At 35.7% G+C, this 18,559-nt stretch overlaps 1 protein-coding gene and 1 long non-coding RNA gene across 2 annotated transcripts in view; one reads left to right on the forward strand and one right to left on the reverse strand.

Annotated features, from left to right (window-relative positions):
* The window catches only part of LOC132155123 (uncharacterized), a 771,383-nt gene that overhangs the window by 52,238 nt on the left and 700,586 nt on the right, over positions 1 to 18,559 (forward strand). The gene's annotated exons all lie outside the window — the stretch shown is intronic.
* Positions 507 to 18,559, reverse strand: part of bpnt2 (3'(2'), 5'-bisphosphate nucleotidase 2) — a 93,229-nt gene continuing 75,176 nt past the window's right edge. Inside the window, exons 2-5 of the mRNA XM_059563933.1 lie at positions 4,071 to 4,230; positions 3,727 to 3,822; positions 3,112 to 3,273; positions 507 to 1,913 (exon numbers count right to left, since the gene is read on the reverse strand). Of these exons, the coding sequence (XP_059419916.1) occupies positions 1,645 to 1,913; positions 3,112 to 3,273; positions 3,727 to 3,822; positions 4,071 to 4,230 (687 nt within the window). The 3' untranslated portion in view covers positions 507 to 1,644. The remainder of the gene's footprint in view (positions 1,914 to 3,111; positions 3,274 to 3,726; positions 3,823 to 4,070; positions 4,231 to 18,559) is intronic.

Raw genomic sequence — 18,559 nt, forward strand, 5'->3', positions numbered from 1 at the left:
ATCCTCAAGAGGTGGGTGGACAAACAAAACCCCACTAATTCTGACAAACTCCAAGAAGTGATTATGAAAGAATGGGTTGCTATCAGTCAGGATTTGGCCCAGAAGTTGATTGAGAGCATGCCCAGTCGAATTGCAGAGGTCCTGAAAAAGAAGGGCCAACACTGCAAATACTGACTCTTTGCATAAATGTCATGTAATTGTCGATAAAAGCCTTTGAAACGTATGAAGTGCTTGTAATTATATTTCAGTACATCACAGAAACAACTGAAACAAAGATCTAAAAACAGTTTAGCAGCAAACTTTTTGAAAACTAATATTTATGTAATTCTCAAAACTTTTGGCCACGACTGTATATGTATATGTTAATATTAATATAGAACTAAAGTTTTTTTTTTGAGGAACGGGGATGGTGGTTATGATTGATTCACCCAGTGATAGCTACTCCATTAAATCCAATTTTACTTTAGAAACAAAATAAGACTTTGATCTTAACATATGTTGTTAACATTGTATTATATATTTTTATTTGCATGTGGTGCTTAAACCTATGTAGTCTAATCATACAGCAATTCAGGTATCAGGGTATAACAGTACAAATTGAGATCTGATACACAGAACTGAAAACACGTCACCAAGGGGAACAGTTAGTTATTTATGAGAAACAGTGCTATGTACAGTGATGTCATTCAAGTTATCTCTGGATTCACAGTTAAATCTTTACCCAAAACCATTTAAACCAGCAATTTTGGAAACAACACTCTCAAAAAACAAACATGAAATGAAATAAAATAAAATAAAGCTACTGGTTCACCTCAATATATTAAAGAGCAGGTCCATATGGGTTTTTGAAATATTTACAAACGTAGTTATCTTTCAATGTAAAGTCTGCAAAGGTGTTTATCAAAAAAGTGCATGATAAATAAAGACAATGTCCCTCAAAATAAAGAGTTGACTCTGTACCGCATTGAGTCATCATATTTTCAAATCTTCTGCCGGTTACCTATATACGTCACAAGGTAATACATTTGCATAATCTCTGCCTACCCGTGAAATACGAACACTCTGACCTGCCCACAAACACTTCCGCTAGTTAGTGTGTTTACATTGTCTATTTACACCTCAAATAAATAAAATTAATGCAATAAAACTGCTGTCACATCACGTAAAGATATTTAGCCTGTGGAATGTGAATTTTTACAGGGGAACCCCCCTCGAAATGTGATTGGGCTAGTTTTTAGTAGCAATTGGGTGGAGTTGCTATGCTAATAGTAGTAGCTGTATTATTTGAGTCCCCTTTAAAACCCCCCTCCCCACACTGTTAAGACAAAATTTACACCTCCGATATGACCTGCTCTTTAATGATTAAAATGAAGGTGACCTCATGATTTGATGCTGCACTTTTTACTTAATTTCCACTTAAATATTCTATAAATGTGTCACAAAATACATAGCTAATGAACCATTCCAAAGGCACACTTGCTTTGTTTATAACCTGTAACAGGTTTCAGACTCATACAGGTATAATTACACATTTCACTTATGTTGGATCAGTTGCAAGTTTTTCTTTATTTCCTCATATGTCTACACAACTGTGTGTTACTGAAGAAAATGAGAGTGTTAGGGACAGGACTGGGCAGTGATTTATTATTGTTTGTTCTCCTCCCATGGTGGAAGTCTTTTCACCAATGCCTCATGGTCAGTTTTAATGCTTGCCAGCAGGCCGCCCTTATTTCCCTCTTTCCCAGAGTAATCAATCTGCTCTCCTTTGAGAGTCGTCATTTCACCACCAAGAGACCTCAAGATGGCATCACCCGCACAGATATCCCATTTTTTGATGTACGTCACATGGATGTAGATATCGGCCGTATCTTGTTCCTCATCAGTGGGGTCTAGAAGAGCTAGTACCTTATATCCTTTGGGAAAAAAAAAAAAGACACAAAGGTTGCAGTTGTATTTCCCTCAATGCAGTCTACATGAGAATTACAAAATATAAACTTCTGTATCTCTGTGAATAAGTATATTCTATATTAGGATAGGATTTGAAATTATATTCATTTGGAATTTAGTGGATTGTGAAAATTTGGGTGACAAGATGAGGTGGAATATATACATAAAATAAATACTATTTGAGCTGGGGCAAGTTAAATTAAACTATATTAAATATTAAAATGTTTATTAATAGCATAGAAATATGAAATTCTAATCAAATATAAACATTTATATTAAATTATAATTGCTGAACCATTTCAAAGGTTTTTTTTTTTTTTTTTTACTATGTAAAACATGCACCAATTAATTCACAATAGCACCAGGAACATGTATTTAAAAAGTAAATTTGGTCAATTCTGTTTTTAATGTGGACATTTACTTGATTTACTGCTTGCATCAACAATTTACAAATAACTTAAAATGTCTTGAAAAAGCTAAAAACCTTAACATATTACAAAATAAATACATCAACAATATTTTGTTGCATAAATATACAGTACATTTTAGCAAATGAGTATGGATATTCATTGTTGATATTTGTATTGATATTTGATATTTATATTTTTACAACAACAAAAATAGTGTTTAAAACACTACCAAGAGTCAAACGTTTGGAGTTGATTTTTGAACATTTTTAAAGAAGTCTCTTATACTCACCCAAGGCTGTGTTGATTTGATCTTAATGCAGTAAAACAGCAATAATGTGAAATCTATTTTTTAATGTGATATAATATATATATATTTTAAATGTAATGTGTTCATGTGATGGCAAAGCTGAATTTTCAGTAGACATTACTCGTATTCAGTGTCACATGATCCTTCAAAAAAAAAACAAAAAAACAACAACATTCTAACATGTTGACTTGATGCTAAAAAACAAACAACCATTATTTTCAATGTTAAAAAAAACATTAAGTGTTGCTTAAGATTCTTTTTTTTTTCTTAAGACTTTTTTTTATAAAGTTTAAAAGAACAGCATTTATATTATTTTTACATTAAAATGCCTTTACTGTTACTTTAGTTAACTTTAAATCTTACTGACCCCAGTCATTTGAATGGTAATGTACATTTTTGGTAGAAACATTTTTTTTTCAGAAGAGGGTGATTTACAGAATGCAGTACCTGCACCCCCTGCTGGTATAATTTCTGTATTGTTGCCAAAGGCCACTTGAACGAAGCTCTTCACCTTGCCTGAGTGTGAGCGTGAAACGATCACCTTAGGAAAGTTTGTGTTGTAGGAAGCACGAGGTACCACATTGGATCCCTCTCCAACAAAACCCCATGCTGAGGATGAGAACGTACATTTGAGCAGCACAGTGTGAATTAATAAAAAAAAAAAAAACAAGGTCAGAACAGAACAGTGTCAGTTATAATGACCATTACTGCCCTTATAGATAATAGTTTACTATTATAATTGTCATTAAAGACACTATAACTCATAATAGAAATTATAATAGTAAGCTATTTTAAATTCTCATGTTAAAATATTGTTAATACAATTAATCATTACACATTTTTAATGTTAATCATTAAACACCGTGTAGTTCTTGTCAAAGAATCACATATTTGTTGTTACCAATAATTTACAAAAAATGTGCAAAAAATGAACCGTGTAAATCACAAATCATTAATTATTCTGAACGTCACAGCACTCCCATAATGCCTCTTGGATCCAGGATCCAAAACCACCTGCTTAATCTGGTTTTGAATATGTCTGTAAACCTCAAATTAACACACCTGTGTACCCAGTGAAGGGTTTGTGAATCACACCTATAACAGGATCCCCGTCCACAGCCACACACACCATTGTGGTGACATACTTCTGGAGATTTTCTGTTGAAAGCACAAACAGGATTTACATCCTGGTAGAGCACCTGTGCACTGAATAAACATAAAACCATTCCTCCTGCTATAACAGCAGAACTAACACAATAAAACTACAAGACCAAAAAATACAACTCGAACATAGATAACCTACATAAATAATGTGATCCAAGATATATTTCTACCTGCTTCTTTCCTGAAATGGTTGCAGTTTAATGGCAACGGATTTACATTAGGAATAAAGAGTTGCACCAGACCTGTGTATTCCTGAGTGGCGTCCAGTGGATCAATCCACACTGTGATACTTTCTGCAGGAACTTCCTTCCCTCCTGAGATCTTTGCCAGAATTTCTTCAGGGATGATGTGTGTCCACACAGTGGCCTCACCCTCGGCATTAGCATGTTCTTCTGAGTTCACCTGCAAACAATGGAAACCACACTTGAGAACATTTATGCAGTGGTACTGGTTACTTCCCTTGAATTTAGTTGATAGAAACCTATCTATTAAAGTGGGGCAATTTCAAACTTTGCAAGGACAGTCTGGCGCTTCTGACTCTCAGCCTGTAAGTACATTTACATATTAAAAGAATTTTCCACTGATGATTCAAACTCAAGTTTTAAGCAGTGTAGAGTAGCACTTCTTGTTTGTCGTTTCTCTGATCACAAATGCAGACATGGTTTTGTTTACACATCACGATAAGCAACGCAATGCATAAAAAGGCAGTATAAGTTATTATAGCAAGTAATTATGTCCCCACTGGATGCAACAAATGACTCATTTGTAATGGGTTTTATTGGTTTTGTCTCGTTGTGCCGGGAGACTGCATCACAGTATTGATTCAGCCAATCACAACACACTGGATAGCTGGCCAATCAGCATACACCTTGCTTTTCAGAACAATATTCAGTAAGGCAGGGCATAGAGGAGCAACAATAATGTACATTATGTGGAACATAATTTTCTTTTAACCTTAAACAGCATAAACATTGCCTTACACCAAATAATGTTTATTTTTATTAACATCATATTTCCCCTTTAACAAAACATACAACAGGGTTATTTGGTGTCAAATAAACCAAATTTCAGAAACTTCCCTAGCCCAAATCTTTGATTTTGTCAATATTTTTTCTGAAAAAAAGATATTAAAATATTAGTCAAAATATTAAATGTCATGGATGTATATTTACTGAGCAATCCACAGTTTTGTAGAGAAATGTCAAAATGACAATTTTTCACCTGAGAATCACAGCCAAATTAACCCCTTAACTGTCACTCACCTTTTTGAAGATAGACTTGAATGTGCATGATACAAACCTAAATTTTTACAATTCATGACTGAAAACATTTTGTTACATGATTTTGATGTACCATTTACATGGTAATGCAATGTTTGAATTTAAAATGGGTTTCAAATGATGAATTTTGAGATTTTAAGTTTTCAGTTGATATATAATTTCTGATGATTTCTAAAATGTGATAAAAGGCAACAAAGTCGTCTTTTTTTTTTTAAACAAAGGTCAAAACTCCTGTTATAATTTAAATTTTTGAGGTGCACTGATCATAAATTAATCTATTACTTTTCCTACATAATTTTTAACAAAAAAAGATTGGTAAAATATACCATAATGACAAACGGCCGATTCTCGGTTTTTCATTTTAGGGGTGCTCAGCCCCCAATAAGGGTCAATTAAAAAAATATTATTTGACTATTAGGGTAGGGTTGTATACTACTAACCTTAGTGCAATCCACTATTCCATTGTATTCCCTGTTTTTCATATATGGAAGTAGGAGTAAAAAAAAAAAAATAATTGTGACCAGTCACTACAAAATTTTGATTTGGGAATGTAGTTTTTTTTTACAAAGAAGACTTCCTGATTCAATATTAGGACATTCATGTTTATCCTTTGAGATACCACTGCTTTTTCTTATGAAATGTACGTGGAAATTGGCAGACAATTAAAACAACATAAGGGTTCAATGACTGCAATGAATCTTGGGAACACAGTGGTATTGTGTGTGAGAGGATGTCTATGTTCTATTCTCACCTGACTGTTGCTCATTTGCAGACCTACTCCCGCACGACAAGAAAAAATGTTGTATATCTATCTACAATGAAATATAAATTATTATTATTTTTTTTTTAGCTTTTTAGCTTTTATAATCAACAATACGTTGGTTATACATCGTCACCCCCTTAATTTGAAATTTATTTGAAATCATTTAACTAACCAGCTAATATTCATTAAGTATATAGACAAAACATGTATTCATGTAATTGTCTATTGGCAATATGTTTAATCTGTTTTATATTTTTTTTCTATTTATTAAAAATAACAACATGAATTCAATTTACTACATAAAAAAATCCCTTTACTCTTACTCTAATATATGTATCATGATACACTAATGATTCATTATTATTACGCTGTTAAGCAGAGTTTTGTACCCACTGAAGTTTGCTCAAAATAAATTTTGATGCTCCTGCTAACAAGGCATTGCAATAATCAATTCTAGAGAAAACCCAGAGAATTTATTAATTTTTCAGCTACAGGGAAATGCAGCATGGACTGTAATCTGGATATATTTCTGAGATGAAAAAAAGAAACTTTAAAAGTTTTACGTACATAAAGATCAAATGTTAAATTAGAATCGAAAATTACTCCCAGGTTTTTTTTTTTTATTTAGATTGGAACTGTATAACAGAGCCATCCCACATGCAAGGCTATGGGTTTCACTCTGCGTAACTGGTGAGGAAAGTAGTTATTAGGTTATACGATATGCCAAGATTTGATTGATGGGTTTGACCTTTAGCCCTCCCCCACATGACCTTGACCTTTTGACCTTGGCATTTTGTCCTTGACCCCTCCTCCACTCGTCCTTGACCTTTTCTCCTTGACCCCTCCCCCACTAGCACTTGACCTTTTGACCTTGACCCTCCTCACCTGTCCTTGACCTATGACCTTTTAATGGTCACAGGTGTTGCTATGCTATGCCATCTGTTCATAATAAATCCAGGTTATACGTCATCAGAGTGAAATGACACCATCCGTGAATAATCGGCAGCTGTGACTTGTCATCTGTTTCCGAAATAGATCACGTCGTAAGGGATTATCCTAATGATGAGTGTGACAGTCACTTGTTTGAGAAATAGACACCGGACCTCCGGTACGTGACCATCCAGAGACAGGTGTCCTTTAGGTGAAAGATAAATCCTGTGTGTGCGTGACCATCCGGTGACTGGTGAACTTAGGGTGAAAGATTTTATGGTCTGTCACGTGTGGGGCGGGGTTTCCCCAGCAGCGGTGTCATCGGATTGGATTCGCTTAGATAAATAGGGCCCACCTCGGATTTCTGAGGAAATCAGAAAAAGAGCTGTGAAAAATACATAGACTTCTTATACTCACCTAAAACCCCCGAGAAGGAATTGGATGAAAAGATGATGGAAAGGTTGACTTTGGCACCGAGAAAGCCGTACAACAGTAAATTGTGCCTGGCGAGGTTTCTTGGTGAATATATAAATCGAAGTAAAATCAAGTTGTATAACAAAGGTTTTAAAATAAAATCCAAATAATTAAATGGAAATGAAAACAATCAATAAAGAAGTTGTATAATAAAAGTATAAAATAAAATCCTAATAATTAAATGGAAATAAAATCAACCAATATAGAAGCTGTATAATGATAGGTTTTAAATAAAATATCTAATAATAAAAGTTTACTCTTAGTACTAGATTAATATTGTACAGTTGAAACCTCTTAAACGTGGTCCTCTTTTTCACCCCTCTCTTAGAGTTTCTCTGCGTGTGAGTGTGTCTGTGTGAGTGTGTCTGTGTTAGACACATCCGCTCCTGACAATTTTGTGAGATTCAACCCCCATCTCTTTACACTCTACCTTTGTGTTAAAACATGTGAACTATCCATACGACGTGACCATTTGTCGTTTTTCCAGGTGATTCGTCAATATTATCCGTAGCGCTGTCTGTCCGAAGACGCATCTGTAAACCACGTGGCGCGGGTACTACTTGCATTCATGTCTCTCTCTGCACCCCCTCTCTCTCTCCCTCTCATGCATGTGTACACATTCATTCGTCTCCAAGTCTTATTTTCTTCTTTTAAATGAAAATAAACAAATGATACATTCACAAAACAATTTAAACAAAACATTTACAATAATTTTACTCATCACTAAAAATATACCAGGTTAATATATTTTTAAAAAATATTAAAAAATATATTTTACCAGGTTAAGAATAAATAAATAAATAAATAAATAAATAAATAAATAAATAAATAAATATAAAAAAAAAATATATATATATATATATATATATATATATAAAATTGAACAGAACGAAGGATATGGGCTATTGAGGAAGCCGGACATGTCATTGACAATTCAATTCACATTAATTGTTGCAACACATTTTCTACATTATATTTAGAACCTTTTATATTCATATTCACATCATATTAATGATTATTGTATCACCCCCACAGTACCCCCACACAATAAAATGCTGCATGCACGTACATTTTTAATTAAATTTAGTTTTTAAGCGATCCGAATTATGACTACTCAATAAATTTAATCATAAAACACATGTCCCTTGTTATATTAGTATAATATCCATGCCATGATAAATCATATAAACAAGCAGACATACACATGAACATATCAAGTTAAAAAGATAGTTATCTCGATTTTAAACAATATGAAAAAAATAAATAAAATATAAAATTATACATGACAACATGTTACTAAAGCAGAACATACATTTTAAACAAGTATTCACCAAGTTTATCAAACTTATAAAACACATCGCAGTAACAGACATGTTACTAAACCAAAGCATTTATTATACATTTTTAATTGTGTATTAAACATATACAGTACTTCAACAACATAAAAACACGTTATAAACAAAAGTTAAACAAAAACTGGTCATAAACGCTGCCTTCTCGAAATTACAGACATGTATAATCACAATCATGCTGCTCACATATTTATGTATATTCAGAGTTTAGCCATTAATACGTTTTAGGACAATGAAAAACACCAATGTCGGGGGATGCCAAAATATCTCCAGTCCCCCAAAACCCACCCAGGGGTTAAAGAATATGGAAATAAATAACTATATAATGACATCATGCTACTAAACTAATTCATTCATTAAACAAAGAAAAAGTAGTCAACATTTAAGTTAATCAAACTTATAAAACACACCATACTAGGGCTGTGCAATTAATCGCAATCGCAAAAAAATCGCGATTTAAGCACATGCGATTTCTAAACCGCATAAGGCTGCGATTTTATCTATTAATTTATTTAGATTTTTATACAGAATGCGTTCTTGTGCGCATGATTTTAATATGTTAACCAACCAGAGCTTACGCAGCGCACAGCTAAGCTGAGCGGGAGAAAGATGTTAACTAATCAGAGCTCACTCAGCGCACGACGAAGCTGAGCGGGAGAACCGAATAGGCGAGCGGGAGGAAAGAACATAAAATATGGATGCAGGTCAAAATAAAAATGAATTGGTGCCAAAAAGAAATTCAACGTCAGTCGTTTGGGAGTATTTTGGATTCAGGAGAGAGGATGTGTCACAGAGCAAGGTAATTTGCAAGACTTGTGAAATGATTATTCCAACAAAACGGAGCAATACTACAAATCTGTTCCAACACTTAAAACAGCGTCATAAAAAACTGCATGATCAATGCATGTCGACAAAGTCAATCGAAACAAACAAAAGCACATATCATAGCCAGCCCGAACAGCCTGAACAAGTATCCATTGCTCAAGCATTTGCAAGCGCCGTGCCTTATGAGAAAGGATCAAAACGGCACAAAGAAATTACAGACGCAATCACCTATCATATATGCAAGATATGATGCCTGCGCACATCGTCAGTAAAGACGGCTTCCGAAGACTAATTCAAACACTTGACAAAAGATACCAGCTGCCATCTCGCACTCATTTCACACGATTTGCTATTCCCGAAATGCAGTGTTGGGGAGTAACTAGTTACATGTAACTGTAATTAGTTACAGTTACTACGAAAAAATGAGTAATTAAATTACAGTTACTTATGAAATTTTTAACGATTACAAAGGGGATTACATTTGAATATTTACACACATCCACATACAGATTTAACTGATTTCTTTCCCAAATTGCACTGAATATTCTGAGACATACCGCCCTAATGATTTCCGGGATGCGGAAATACACTCTGGTTCGTAGAATCCAGTCATAAAAACGAAATGCCTAACGCGGACGGAATATGCCACATTTTGGATGACTAAATCAAAAGTAGGTCAGTACACTTGAATCAAAACATGACATCGACTAGTGTCTGTGACTGGACACCGGGAGAACCGGGACAATTCCCGGTGGCCTGGCAGCCGATTTTGCCCCACTATTTAATATCATTATTGTATAATTGCCTGCCGAATGTACTAAAGCGATCATTTGCGAATACTCCATTTGATAATTAAATCTCTAATAAGTCATGAATTGTTAATCATGACTCGCGCGTTCACCGCGCCTCCGCCAAACGGTTTGGATCAGACTCCGAGTAATCAATGCGAGAGAGAGAGAGAGAGAGAGAGAGAGAGAAAAGAGTGGACTGTGGAAGCGCACAGCTGGAGCAGAGAAGCAGAACTACTGTTCAGGGTTTCAGGTCAGTTTCATCTGTAAAGATGCTTTTTTGTCTTTGTTTTTTTATTTAATTAATCAAGCAGCAGCACGTTGCTCATCAGTCATCCCTCAAAATACTATATAAAGGACATCATTATTATCAGTTGTAAAGTTACAGTAGGAATTTAGCTGAAATTTAGCTTTTATAGGTTTAGGGGGAGCTACGACAGACAACACCACAACCGAATGGTTACTATTGTTTAACTGTGGTAACCAAAAATGTAAAATTATTTTACAAATGTATTTATTTAAAAATAAATACAAATCCATTTAAAAAACAAAACAAAAACAAAACAAGGTTATTTTACTTTTATATAGGCTAATAAAAGCATGGTAATTTTTTGTTAGGGAAAAACATGACTCGTGTACAGTATTAGGATTTTTCTATAAAGATATTGTAGTATTGTAGAGTATTGTATTGTAAAGTATAGTTTTGTTCAATCTTGAGTATTAAAGTCATGAGAGAAATGGATAACAGGGCAAAATAAAGAGACGGAAGAGAAAAATGGAAGTGAAGGTGCAGTTCAGGAGAGAACTTTTAATTATTTTGCATGTCCCCAAATTAAAGATTTAAACATTTTTTTATCTCAGGTCCATACCAAAAATAGTTTTGTCCATGAATTTGTTTGTATGAGTTTGAATTTTCCAGTCTGAATTTTTTTCCCAGTCTGCCCCTCCTGTAAATTAAAGGCAAAGACATGGTTTCATTTACTACACATAGGCCTACTGAAGCTCGCAGCGTTTTCAACCTCTGCTGCCTCAATATAGGAGTACACGAGCCCATAAACATAATTTCTAGAACTGCTCTGTGTCACTTAATGTGCATTTTACTTATTTTGCGAAAACTATCATCATATACAAAGAGACAGCAGTTTCAAAAAAACACCAATGTTTCAGGAGTTTATTACACAGAATACATCACATGCTTATTAGATAAATGTATTTAAGTTGATGTATATGCTTTCATTTATTATTCTTTAATTTTCACAAATTTAGAAAAGTAATCAAAAAGTACTCAAAAGTAATTAGTTACATTACTTTAATAAAGTAATTGAAAAAGTTACACTACTATTACATTTTAAACAGGGTAACTTGTAATCTGTAACCTATTACATTTCCAAAGTAACCTTCCCAACACTGCCGAAATGTATGAGAAATGTAAGGCGGGCGTTGAACACAAGCTCAAGCAGGTGAAATACTTCGCCACGACCACAGATTTGTGGTCCAGCAGAACGATGGAGCCATACATGAGTTTAACGGTCCACTATATGAATGACAACTTTGAAATGAAAAGTCGATGTTTGCAAACAGCATTCTTCCCAGAAGATCACACTGGAGAAAATATATCTGAAGGTTTAAAAGAAGCTTTAGCATCATGGGGACTTTGTGAAGAGCAACAAGTGTCTATCACCACAGACAATGCAACTAATATAGTGAAGGCTGTCACTTTGAACAACTGGACACGATTGCAGTGCTTCGGACACAGACTGCATTTGGCAATTGGTAAGTTAGATTTTATTATACATTTATTATACTTCACATTAAGTAATGTATAATTTACATTAGGACACTTTGTAGGGCATACTTTTTTATTAAGAAACAAATTGCGCAAAGATGTTTAATATGAAAACGTATTATAATGTTTTGTAATAGTATTTTCAACTTGTACCATAGTTGGTACCATAAGTCTGAAGGAAACCGATTGTCATCAGAAATTTTTGGATGTCATTTTCTTTTTATTTTTCCATAACTTACATGCCTGATAAAGCAGCCGAGCGTTGCAATGCTTTGTATATAGCGTTACCAAGGAAATCGCTCTCTGTTAACGTTAGTTCATGTCAGCCTCCTACTGGCGGAGAATGAATTAGCATATATGTCGCCACAAATACTAATATTTTAGCTAACAATAAACAATTTTCTTTTTCAGCATTTATTCATTCTTGTTAATGTTAGTTCATGTCACTACAGCTATTCATGTTAGTTCATGGTGCATTAACTAATGTTAACAATGACAACGTTTGATTATAATGTATTAATAAATGCTAAAATTAACATGAACTAACATTATTAGTATTGCTCATTGTCAGTTCATTTTAGCTAATGTATTAACTAGTTGTTAACAAATAGCACCTTTTTGTAAAGTGTTACTCAATAGTTTTATATTTAAATGAATGAAATACACAATTTCATTATGTTTTGCAATATTTTATTTTTTAGAAAATGCAATCAAAGATGAACCTCGCATTTCCCGAGCCAACGGTTTGTGTAAAAAGCTAGTGGGACATTTTTCCCACAGTTGGAAAAAAAAGAAGATGTTAGCCGAAGCCCAGGAAGAACTCAATGGGGCTCAATGCAACAAATGATAGACAGGGTTTTGGAGCAACAGAGGGCACTGTCCCAGGTCCTGTCAGCTGACCGTAAAACAAGACACCTAGTGCCCCAATGGCAAGACACAGATGTTCTAGAATCTGTAAGTAAGGCATTAGGTCCACTTCAGGAGTTCACGGATGCCCTTTCCAGTGAAAACTACATCAGTGTGTCGTATGTGAAACCGGTTCTTCACCTGCTGAACACCAAGATACTTGCAGTGGAGGATGAAGATACTGACTTGACAAAGACTATAAAGTCAAAAATTCTGAACTACCTCAACAAACATTATGAGGATGAAACTACCCAAGAGCTTCTGGATACAGCAAAATTTTTGGATCCAAGATTCAAAACCAGCTACACTGATGAGGATAAACTTCCAAACATTAAGGCCAGGGTCATGTCTTACATGGAAATGAGTTCACACAAGGTGAGTTAATTTATGTAAACTGGATGAAACTGTCATCTCCTTAGATAAACACTATTTCATATGGCTTTTTAATCTTTTCTTTCTGTTCTGTATGCCGAAGGATACATCTGAATCTGTGAGTAACACATGCAGGGAGAATCCTGACATCGATCTACCTCCACAAGGCAAAAAAGCACGGAAGTCCTTAGGAAGCTTCTTCAAAACGACATCAGCCATGCCAGCAGCTCTGCGACTTGAAGAAGCCATAGCCGCTGAGTTAAACAGCTACCTGCTTTCTCCATCCATTGACAGTGAGGAAGATCCTCTGAAATGGTGGAGATTCCATCAGATAAATTTTCCAAGAATGAGCAGGGTTGCACAAAAGTATCTTTGTATTCCTGCCACCAGCTCACCTTCGGAGAGAGTGTTTAGTACTGGGGGAAATGTGGTGACATGTCACCGGTCATGCTTAAAACCAGAAATGGTGGACATGCTGGTTTTTCTTGCAAAAAACCTTTAAGAGAGCAATCTGTTTTTTTTTTTTTTTGATTTAGGTTAGTTTTTAATTATTGTTATGACTGGAATTGAGGCTAGTTAATCTTTATTTTTTTCATGTTGTCTGTTTAAGACAATTTATTACAGTTTTATCAAGCAGTTAGTACTACTGTGTACAGTATGTTATTACTGTAACTAGAGTTTGAGGTTAGTTAATCTTAATTTATTTTATGTTGTCTGTTTTAAAGACAATTTTACTACAGTTTTGTTTATTAAACTTAATACTATGTTATTTCATTGTGAAATGTTTTGTTATGCACTTCTTGTGCACTGAATACATTTAGAATGTATGGCTGTAGCTTGTTTGAAAAAGCAAAAACAGTTGCCCAAAATCGCAAATAAAATCGCAATCGCAATATTCGTTCAAAAAAAATCGCAATATGATTATTTTGTCTATATTGCACAGCCCTACACCATACCCTTCTTTTAAAAAAGTTATCTTATTAGGGCCCGAGCACCGAGGTGCGAGGACCCTCTTGTATCTGCTTTGTTTATTATTATTAGGGCCCGAGCACCGAGGTGCGAGGACCCTCTTGTATCTGCTTTGTTTATTATTATTATTATTAGGGCCCGAGCACCGATGGTGTGAGGACCCTCTTGGAATTGCTCCGTTTAATATTATTATTATTAGGGCCCGAGCACCGATGGTGTGAGGACCCTCTTGGAATTGCTCCGTTTATTAGGGCCCGAGCACCGATGGTGTGAGGACCCTCTTGGAATTGCTCCGTTTATTATTATTAATATTATTATTATTATTATTATTTTTATTATTATTATTCTTCTCTAAGATGAATCGCATTTTTGAGAGCCTAAACATGCTCGAAAAGTCATGAAACTTTGCACACACCTCAGAACTGGCGAAAATTTACGTCTGATATGGGTTTCAGAAGTGGGTGTGGCAAAATGGCTCAACAGCGCCACCTATACACGTTCAACGGTGTGCGCCTCGAGCTACGTTTCACGTACATGTATGAAAATTGGTATACACATGTATCTCTCCAATACCTACAAAAAAGTCTCTTGGAGCAAAATCCGAAACCCAACAGGAAGTCGGTTATTTTTAATTTTATGAGCAAATTTTGTGTCTTTTTTGTCATTTCCATGCGTTTTATTTTAACGAACTCCTCCTAGAGATTAATTCAGATCAACACCAAAGTTGGTATGCCTAATCTAAAGGCCTTTGCGATGTTAAATTGCGAAGATTTTGAGTTTTCGTTAAAGGGCGTGTCCGTGGTGGCCTGGCAAATTTCGATGATTCGCCATGAAAAATGAAGTTGCTATAACTCAGACATACAATGTCCAATCTGCCCCAAACTTCACATGCTTGATGAGACTCCGAACCTGAACAGATTGACATGCCCATATTCAGTTATAGTCATAGCGCCACCTATTGGCAACAGGAAGTGACATATTTTAAACCGCGACTAACTACTCCTAGAAATTTTATGACATCAATGTCTTTTTTGTTGTCAGTCTAATCTAAAGGCCTGTGCGATGTTAAGTTGTGAAGATCTTGAGTTTTCATTAAGGGGCGTGTCCATGGCACCGTGACTAAGTTCGATGTCTCGCCATGGGAATAAAAGATGTTATAACTCAGGCATAAAATGTCCGATCTTCCCCAAACTTCACATGTGTGATAAGAGTCTTGGCCTGAACACATCTGTAGGCCAATATTCCATCGGGTGTGGCAAAATGGCTCGATAGCGCCACCTATACACTTTCAACATAGCGCGCCTCGAGCTCCGTTTCCCGTACATGTACAAAAATCGGTACACACATGTAACACACCAATACCTACAAAAAAGTCTCTTGGTACGAAATCCGAAACCCAGCAGGAAGTCGGTTATTTTTAATTTTATGAGCAAATTTTGTGTCATTTTTGTCATTTCCATGCGTTGTATTTTAACGAACTCCTCCTAGAGATTCATTCAGATCAACACCAAAGTTGGTATGCCTAATCTAACGGCCTTTGTGATGTTAAATTGCGAAGGACTTGAGGTTTCATTAAAGGGCGTGTCCCTGGCGGCCTGACAAATTTCGATGTTTCGCCGTGAAAAAGGAAGTTGCTATAACTCAGACATACAATGTCCAATCTGCCCAAAACTTCACATGTTTAATACGACTCCTGACCTGAACATATTTATATGCCCATATTCAGTTATAGTCATAGCGCCACCTATTGGCAACAGGAAGTGAAATATTTTACACTGCGACAAACTACTCCTAGAAATTTTATGACATCAATGTTATTTTTGTGGTCAGTCTAATCTAAAGACCTGTGTGATGTTTAGTTGTGAAGATCTTGAGTTTTCGTTAAAAGGCGTGTCCATGGCGCCGTGACGAAGTTCGATGTGTCGCCATGGGAATTAAAGATGTTATAACTCAGGCATAAAATGTCCGATCTTGCCCAAACTTCACATGTGTGATAAGAGTCCTGGCCTGAACAGATCTGAAGGCCAAAATTCCATTGGGTGTGGCAAAATGGCTCGATAGCGCCACCTATACACTTTCAACTGAGTGCATATACACTTTCAACGGAGTGCGCCTCAAGCTATGTTTCACGTACATGTACAAAAATCGGTACACACATGTAACACACCAATATCTATGAAAAAGTCTCCTGGTACGAGATCTGAATCCAAACAGGAAGTCAGTTATTTAGAATTTTCTCTGCAAAATTGGTGTTGTTTTTGGCATTTTCAGAGGTTGTATTTTAACGAACTCCTCTTAGAGATTTATTCAAATCAACACCAAACTTGGTCAGTTAAATCTAAAGGCCTTTGCGAAGTTAAATTGGGAAGATCTTGAGATTTCGTTAAAAGGAGTGTCCATGGCGGCCTGACAAATTTCGATGTTTCGTCATGAAAAAGGAAGTTGCTGTAACTCAGACATACAATATCCAATCTGCCCCAAACTTCACATGTTAAATAAGACTTCTGCCCTTAACAGATCTACATGCCCATATTCAATTATAGTCATAGCGCCACCTGCTGGCAACAGGAAGTGACATATTTTACGCTGAGACAAACTACTCCTAGAGATTTTTTGACATTAATGTATATTTGTGGTCAGTCTAATCTAAAGGCCTGTGTAATGTTAAATTGTGGCAATCTTGAGTTTTTGTTAAAGAGCGTGTCCATGGCAAAAATGACAAAATTTGATGTCTCGCCACAGCAAGAGAAGTTTTTGTAACTCAGGCATAAAATGTTTGATCTACCCCAAACTTCACATGTTCTATAAGAGTGCAGCCCTGAGCACATCTGAAGGCCAATATTCCATTATAATGATAGCGCCACCTGCTGGCAACAGAAAGATTGGCAAATTTATGGAATAAACATTGATATAATCTACTTATATTTATGAGTTTAAACGCATATTTCTCACCGTTCACCTATTTACTAAAGCCACTCGCTGCCGGTGAGCCCGGGTGCGAGGGCCCGTTCATCGCTGCTTGCAGCTTTAATTAGGGCCCGAGCACCGATGGTGTGAGGACCCTCTTGGAATTGCTCCGTTTATTATTATTATTATTATTATTATTATTATTAGGGCCCGAGCACCGATGGTGTGAGGACCCTCTTGGAATTGCTCCGTTTTTTATTATTATTATTATTATTTTTATTATTATTATTATTATTCTTCTTCTCCAGGATGAATCGCATCTTTGAGGGCCTAAACATACTCAAAAAGTCATGAAACTTTGCACACACCTCAGAACCGGCGAAAATGTACATCTGATATGGGCTTCAGAAGTGGGTGTGGCAAAATGGCTCGACAGCGCCACCTATACATGTTCAACGGTGTGCGCCTCGAGCTATGTTTCACGTACATGTATGAAAATCGGTACACACATGTAACTCCCCAATACCTACAAAAAAGTCTCTTAGAGCAAAATTCTAAACCCAACAGGAAGTCAGTTATTTTTAATATTATGAGCAAATTTTGTGTCATTTTTGCCATTTCCATGAGTTGTATTTTAACGAACTCCTCCTAGAAACTTATTCAGATCAACACCAAATTTGGTATGCCTAATCTAAAGTCCTTTGCGATGTTAAATTGCGAAGATTTTGAGTTTTCGTTAAAGGGCGTGTCCGTGGCGGCCTGGCGAATTTCGATGATTCGCCATGAAAAATGAAGTTGCTATAACTCAGACATACAATGTCCAATGTGCCCAAAACTTCACATGTTTAATAAGACTCCTGAGCTGAACATATTTACATGCCCATATTCAGTTATAGTCATAGCGCCACCTATACGCAACAGGAAGTGACATATTTTACACTTCGACAGACTACTCCTAGAAATTTTTTGACATCAATGTCTTTTTTATGGTCAGTCTAATCTAAAGGCCTTTGCAATGTTAAATTGTGAAGATCTTGAGTTTTCGTTAAGGGGCGTGTCCATGGCGCCGTGACAAAATTCAAAGTCTCGCCATGGGAATAAAAGATGTTATAACTCAGGCATAAAATGTCCGATCTTCCCCAAACTTCACATGTGTGATAAAAGTCCTCGCCTGAACAGATCTGAAGGCCAAAATTCCATCGGGTGTGGCAAAATGGCTCGATAGCGCCACCTGTACACTTTCAACGGAGTGCACCTCGAGCTATGTTTCACGTACATGTACAAAAATTGGTACACACATGTAACACACCAATACCTACAAAAAAGTCTTTTGGTACGAAATCCTAATCCCAACAGGAAGTCGATTATTTTGAATTTTC

This window comes from Carassius carassius, chromosome 12, assembly GCF_963082965.1.
Source record: "Carassius carassius chromosome 12, fCarCar2.1, whole genome shotgun sequence".
Lineage (NCBI taxonomy): Eukaryota > Metazoa > Chordata > Actinopteri > Cypriniformes > Cyprinidae > Carassius > Carassius carassius.